At 43.9% G+C, this 7,143-nt stretch overlaps 1 protein-coding gene across 1 annotated transcript; it reads left to right on the forward strand.

Moving 5' to 3' along the window:
- The first annotated feature begins 321 nt into the window (after positions 1 to 321).
- On the forward strand, positions 322 to 6,551 carry LOC103710714 (beta-fructofuranosidase 1). The gene is made up of 7 exons (XM_008796591.3): positions 322 to 870; positions 1,016 to 1,024; positions 1,127 to 2,013; positions 3,733 to 3,894; positions 4,005 to 4,240; positions 5,217 to 5,304; positions 6,135 to 6,551. Exons 1-7 carry the CDS (start codon positions 459 to 461, stop codon positions 6,333 to 6,335), a joined length of 1,995 nt encoding a protein of 664 aa, XP_008794813.2. The 5' UTR covers positions 322 to 458; the 3' UTR covers positions 6,336 to 6,551.
- The last annotated feature ends 592 nt before the right edge of the window (positions 6,552 to 7,143 follow it).

The following is a 7,143-nucleotide window of genomic DNA, read 5'->3' on the forward strand; positions in this document are numbered from 1 at the left end:
CCAACCTCGATGCCACGTAGGTAGGGAATGCCTGGTGAAATTTCTAGGCTGCGTCGCAGTACTGTTCCCTCGCTCCGACCAAAGATTTGTGTGCCTCCAACTCCCGGGCTCCGTCGCCGCGGCGTTAGGCTCGCATAGGACGAAGGACACCTAACGTGTCGTTCATGCATTGGTAGTCCCAGAATCATTGTTCCACTTTACCCACCAATCAAAGTCCTCCGCTGTTATTGGGCCGACAGCTAAGCTTACGGGGTTCGCATGTCTGCATCCATCTCGTCTCCATTTATCTCTCCCTCCCCTCGCTTTCTTTTTATAGCTCCCGTTCCCTCGATCAATGCGTAAACTCCAACCCCATTCCCTCTCCAAACGTCCCCATTTTTGTTAACCCCTATTTCTCTCCATTGACTCGACTCCAATCGGATTCTCCGCCGAAGGCGGTGTCCGGACCCGGCCCATCAATGGACGGCCGCCACCTCGAGTCCTCCTCCTCGCTCCCCTTCTCCTACGCCCCCCTCCCCTCCGGCGCAGCCGCCGGCGTCCCCGCCGAGAGGCATCGGTCCAACACCCGCCTCCTCTTCCTCGCCGCGGTCGTCTTCTGCCTTCTCGTCCTCGCTGCCTTCCTCTCCGGCGATGGCCGCGACGCCCCTCCCCCCGATCCCTCAGCCGCTTCCTCCCATGTCGCATTCCGCCCTGTCTCCCGCGGCCCCTCCGATGGCGTCTCCGAGAAGACCTCCGGCGCCTTCCCGACTCTCCTCTCCGCCACCGCTGGTGACTCTGCTGCCGCCCCCCCGCCCTACCCCTGGACCAACGCCATGCTCGAGTGGCAGCGCACCGGCTTCCATTTCCAGCCTCCCAAGAACTGGATGAACGGTCCTGAGCTCATCTCTCTCCCATTTCCTTTTTATTCGAGAAACAAAAAAAGAACGAGCTTTCTTAATTTCTAACTCCCTTTTTTTTTTTCCCCCGCTTGGTGGTGGAATCTGATGTCTTTCTTCTTCTCTCTTCTTCCCCTCAGATCCCAACGGTAAGCAAAAAAAAAAATAAAATCAAATTGTTGATCATCAAGCATTTGTAAGTTTCCGAAGAGATCCTGAACGTCGGATTTGATCTGATGGTACATACGCAGGGCCGATGTGGCACAAGGGGTGGTATCATCTCTTCTACCAGTATAACCCGGACTCCGTGGTGTGGGGGAACATCACGTGGGGCCACGCCGTGTCACGTGACCTGGTCCACTGGGAGCACCTTCCCCTCGCCATGGTCCCCGACCGCTGGTACGACCTCAGCGGCGTCTGGACCGGCTCCGCCACCATCCTCCCGACCGGCCAAATCATCATGCTCTACACCGGTTCGACCAACGAATCGGCCCAGGTCCAGAACCTGGCCGTGCCAGTCGACCCGTCCGACCCCCTGCTAAAAACCTGGGCCAAGTCCGACTCGAACCCGGTCCTCTTCCCCCCGCCCGGCATCGGCGCCAGGGACTTCCGTGACCCCACCACCGCCTGGTACGACCCGTCGGACGACACGTGGAAGATCGCCATCGGGTCCAAGGATGGGTCCCACGTGGGTATCGTGATCGTGTACAGGACCCGGGATTTCGTCAGCTACGAGCTCGTGCCGGGGCTGTTACATAGGGTGCCGGGGACGGGGATGTGGGAGTGCGTGGATTTTTTTCCGGTGGCTGCGGCGGAGGGGCCGGAGGCGGCGGAGGGGATGGACACGTCGGCGGCGGCGGCGGCGGCGGGGCCCGGGGTGAGGCACGTGCTGAAGGCAAGCATGGACGACGACCGGCACGACTACTATGCCATCGGGACGTACGATGCCGAGACCAACACGTGGCGGCCGGAGGACGAGCGGATGGACGTGGGGATTGGCCTGCGGTACGACTGGGGGAAGTTCTACGCGTCCAAGACGTTCTACGACCCGGCGAGGAGGAGAAGGGTGTTGTGGGGTTGGATCGGCGAGACCGACAGCGAGCGCGCCGATGTTTTGAAGGGCTGGGCTTCGCTTCAGGTATGTCGGTCAACGACTTTTTTCTCCCTCCTTTCTTTGACTTTTTTACACGACAAATATTTTTCGCCGAGACATCAGTTTCCGTGCATGCATGGGAGTTCCCGTGTGCATGTTGGATGATTCATCCACTGTGATAATCTTAGCGTGCTGATGAACAGTAGATGGCTGGCTACACGCTGGATTCCAGGATAGCCAACTAGTCATGCTATTTATTTTTTTTTTTGATCGTTGGTGATAAATATTTATATTTTATACTTAGTAATTTATTGCACCTTGTTTTTACTCTTACTGTTACAGTAGTCTTGAAATTTTCATCAAAGTTCCATCTTAAGCATGACGAACCAACTCGACGGTTGATTTCCATATTGATTGATTGATTGACTTTCGGAACATGCATGCATAGGTAAGCTATGATTTTATAAGGTTAATAAAGCATCATTTTAATAACCAAGGTTTAAAATAATCGGCATTCTAACATTATGATAGCCATCGAGGATCTCTGTTATGCTGTATAATTTTGACTTCTACCAAAATGTTGCATATGTTGACCGCAGCAATTAAAGTGTTGGTCATTATTCAATTTTGTTGATGTTTGACATATTTGCTATGTATTTGGATCAAATATTCCGAATTTAAATTTCTTGACTAATTTAAAATAATTTGTTTATTTGATAAGCAGTGGCTTAGCAAATTACTTTTATTATTTTTTCATCATCTTTTGTTATTTTCTGTAAGATTGGCTAGTAATGGCTGTTAAAATCCATTCCCACAATTATCTGAACCACAGATAAACTAGATAAATAACAGTCATTCTCTATAAAAAAAAGTTTCTAAGGTCAGTTATTTTGAATCAAAATTTATCCATATTTAAACTTTGCTAGTAACACCATGATGTGATAAAAAATCCACTAGATCAAAATCATTAGGAGCCCTAGTTCAGTAAAGTTCAGTATACTTTCTTTTAGTAATAGAGAATGGTGCAAAACTTTCAGGATCATCAAGAAGCTGGCTATTCCCAAGCTATTTGTAAAGCTGTACCATGGCCTTCTTTAATTTTAATTGCATAGGGCCAGTGGCACATTGAAATGGGATCCATAAAATTGGGACCCATATGAAGGAAAACGTGCAGTTCGGTGGTTTTATCATTGCCTGTGCACGAGCAGGAGTGGATGTGGAACCTCAGTGAATGAGTACTTTGTTAGAAGAATTAGGCTATAAAACATAGATATTGGTTCTATAACTAATATAAGCATTAAACTCGATCTTTATTCCAAAAGGTGACAATGTCACCTATGTTTTGGTGTCCTTGAATATCTCAGTTAAGATCGTTATATGCAATACACTTGTCCTTAATCCACATGTCATATACTAGAATCCACCCTGTAATGCATTGTGGGTCACACTAATCCCTTTGTTCATGCGTTACCAAGGATGGGGCCATAGAATTACTTCAGTAGATCTAGGCCGTGAGGTCTATATATAAAGAATCTAGAAAAAACCTGGCCTGACTGTAGTTTGTTGTAGTGAGGATCCATGCTCTCCCATGATTTTAATCTCAAAATATTTAGTGACTTATTCACAGATTATCCATAGCAGCTGAAGTGCATCACCATGTGATAAGATTTACTGTTCACTGGATTCATGAGTTCATTTGTGAACTTAATGATAGATAGGAGGACTTCAATACCCTTCAATTACTTCATAAATATAACACTGCAGGCCATCCCCCGAACGGTGCTTTTTGATACCAAAACCAGAAGCAACCTGCTCCAATGGCCTGTGGAGGAGGTGGAGAGATTAAGGATGAGCAGCAAGAACTTCAGTGGCATCGTCATTGACTCTGGATCAGTGCTCTCCCTTAACATCACCAGAGCCACACAGGTAGCTCAGAAGCAAGAAGGGCATTTTGGTCATTTCATCTTTTTCGCCGCTATGACACTCTAATGGTAATTAACTGAGAACCAATTATTAACTTCTTGTTTCTGTTGCAGCTAGATATAGAGGCTGTATTTGAGATTGAGGGGGAAGCATTGGCAATGACAGTCGAGGCCGATGTAGGGTACAACTGCAGCACGAGCGGTGGGGCTGCTGAGAGGGGCATGCTTGGACCATTTGGCTTGCTCGTCTTAGCTAATGAGAGGCTGTCGGAGCAGACTGCAGTCTACTTCTACATTGCAAGGGGAACAGATGGCAACCTTCGCACTCATATCTGCCATGATGAATTAAGGTTTAGAATCCTTGATCTTCTTCTTCTTGTCTTACAATTATCTTTATAAACTATAAAAATTAGGAGAGACAAGGCATTCCTTATCTTATTCAACATTAAAAGGTTGTGATCCTCAAAGATGGATCTTGATAGAGATTGTAGGATTCAGGCTCTCATCCTACCCACATTCCTAGATCTGCCTCCTTTCCCTTTTCATTTTGAGAAATGAATGATACGGTGCATTAGGTGAACATGAAGTTATGGTCCACCAGTCCTTGCAGCTCATTTCTCATCAAATAATGACCGACTGCCTTCTATTTATCGTACATGTAATAAGCTATTAAGATTTACTAAATGAGAATCCAATGATGGTTGATTGCCCTTGAATTTTTTCCCCTCCAATGCTCCTATGTCCTTAACACTACAAGCATGTTCCATGCATGAACATGTTTTCTCTTTCCCTCCTATATGTAAGCTGCATTATGAGAATTCGAGTTAACAAGGGCTAAGTTAGGAATTTCCAAGAGTTAGGTTATCTCTTCTTAAGGAGGTTAACTAATCTTGTGATTGATGGATGGCAAAATTAAGTTTAAAGTTTAAGTAGCTTCTTCCTGCTCTGCCAGCATAACATTCCCATCAAGACCAATGGCAATGCTTGCATTTAGTTACTAAAACAAATGAAAAATCCATCAACCCACATTGCTGATCTGCCCTTTTATTTAATGATGGTGCCCTTTGTACCACTCTTCAGGCTAAACATCTCTCTCTCTCTCTCTCTATAGTTTTATTGTAGTTTTATGCATGCATATGCATGTCCATGATACATAGATTTCAAACTAGTGGCTACATGGCTTTGTGAAAGTTGATGCCATGTCATAAACTCTGTTTTCTTTTGCCTACAGGTTTTCTGATAGTGCTATCCATTCTACATAGGTTATGCATCAATTTGGAACACTGGTTTGTGGAACTTAATATCATGCAATATGCTCAAATGTAGGTCATCCAGGGCAAATGACATTATCAAGAGAGTAGTCGGGAGCACAGTTCCGGTGCTCGACGGTGAAAGGTTGTCCGTGAGAATACTGGTAAGTCGACGTTCGAGGACTTATCTTCTATATTATCCTTTAATTATAAGGAAGATCACACCCCCCAATTAAAAAAAAAGAGATGAATCACATTATTTTCTAGAAGCAGGAGGGCAGTGCCTGAATGAAAGAATCACTTTATCATGAATTAAAACTCAGCAAGCAGGGGGATAGTTTGGTTAGAGAAGAAATTATAATTGGTAAATCTCTTTCTAATGATGCCTTGAACTTTTAGTCCATACTGGAAGGTGAGTCATTCACAATACAATATTATATGTGACCTGCCCTTAAATATCCAATAGATCATTAATTAGTTTTATCAAATTTGTGCAAACAAATCCTGTTCTTCCATCTTTATCACTTTGTGATATCTATAAAGACATCGATTTAGAGGTTAAGGTATGATCTTTTGTCATGTTCAAAAAATAAATAAATAAATAAATAAATAAATAATTTGCATGCTCAGATATAAATTTATCTTTTTTTGCTTATACTTTTAGATAAGAAGACAGGAGAGTTCATAAACAACGAATGCAGAGTTTACATATAAATTTTAGATTATATTATATGGGCAACATTTATTAATAAAAAAATTCTCAAAATTCAGTCACTAAATTCTTGCAGTGCATGGAGATATTTCTAGAGGAAAACAAGAGAGATTTATTATGATGATTGCATTCATGAAAGAAATGGAAGAATATTTACTACGATCAAGTTCAGATATCTTTTTCTTAAACATATGATCAAGTTCAAATGTCTCTAGATAGATTAATACTTCAACAATATCTGCAACTTGGATAGAGTATGAATGGAATGTGATTTTTTCCCAGGTGGATCACTCTATTGTTGAGAGCTTTGCTCAAGGAGGGAGGACATGCATCACCTCTCGCGTCTACCCGACTGAAGCGATCTACAGTGCAACAAAAGCCTTCCTATTCAACAATGGCACCGGTGCTTTAGTGATTGCAAGATCTCTCACCATATGGGAGATGGACTCGACATTCGATCACCCCTACTCCACCCAAGTGTAGGCATTAATTTATACTCTTGGTCTCCTTTACCCCTCGACCATATTAAGTTTTTTTTTTCATCCAACCCAATAACCTCTTATTTCCCATTTCTGCCCTTTCGATTATATGTATTTCTACATCATTCATTATCAAGCTCATTGTTGAGCTGAGTTCAATTCCATTGGAAGGATGTTTCGAGTAAATTTTTTTAAGAAAAAAAATTTTATCTGTGCGCTCTTTCTATTGTGTGTCACTTTTTTGCTATAGAAAGATTGATAAAATAGTCTTGTTGTTCGAAACAAATATAGCTAGCTGATAGGGCCAATAGCTTTACTGAGACGATGATCGGTAGCTGGTCCTAGTAGATGATCAGCAATATTGGGATTGAGACATGGCCTAGACTCCTACAAGAGGCAGCGTCGGAGAATTTTCTGCAATGGGGGAATGCCTAATGGAGCAATGCCATGTGGAGGTTGAAAGGCCATGAGTCATGAACTCTTTTTGTTAGAGAAGAGCAATTATGATATCCGAAGAATAAGCATGGGCTAACTCCGTGCTAGTAGCCATAGCAAGGCAATGGCTAAAAAACTCAGAGTTGCCTTGGGCACTTATCAACCAAATCGAGATTACTCAGAAAGAAATAAAAGAAACATGGGAAGAGGAGACCAGAGATAAAAAGTTCGAGTGCATCAGCTGCCGTCTATGGTCGGCTCCTTTGTACCTTCTCTCAAACCCCAACTCCCGTCTTTTTCCTCTCCATCTCTCGTCACCAACCAACCACATTTTGAGGAGAAAGTGGGCCCCTAATTATCCTAAACTTCTGCCTTCC

This window comes from Phoenix dactylifera, chromosome 18 (genome assembly GCF_009389715.1).
Source record: "Phoenix dactylifera cultivar Barhee BC4 chromosome 18, palm_55x_up_171113_PBpolish2nd_filt_p, whole genome shotgun sequence".
Lineage (NCBI taxonomy): Eukaryota > Viridiplantae > Streptophyta > Magnoliopsida > Arecales > Arecaceae > Phoenix > Phoenix dactylifera.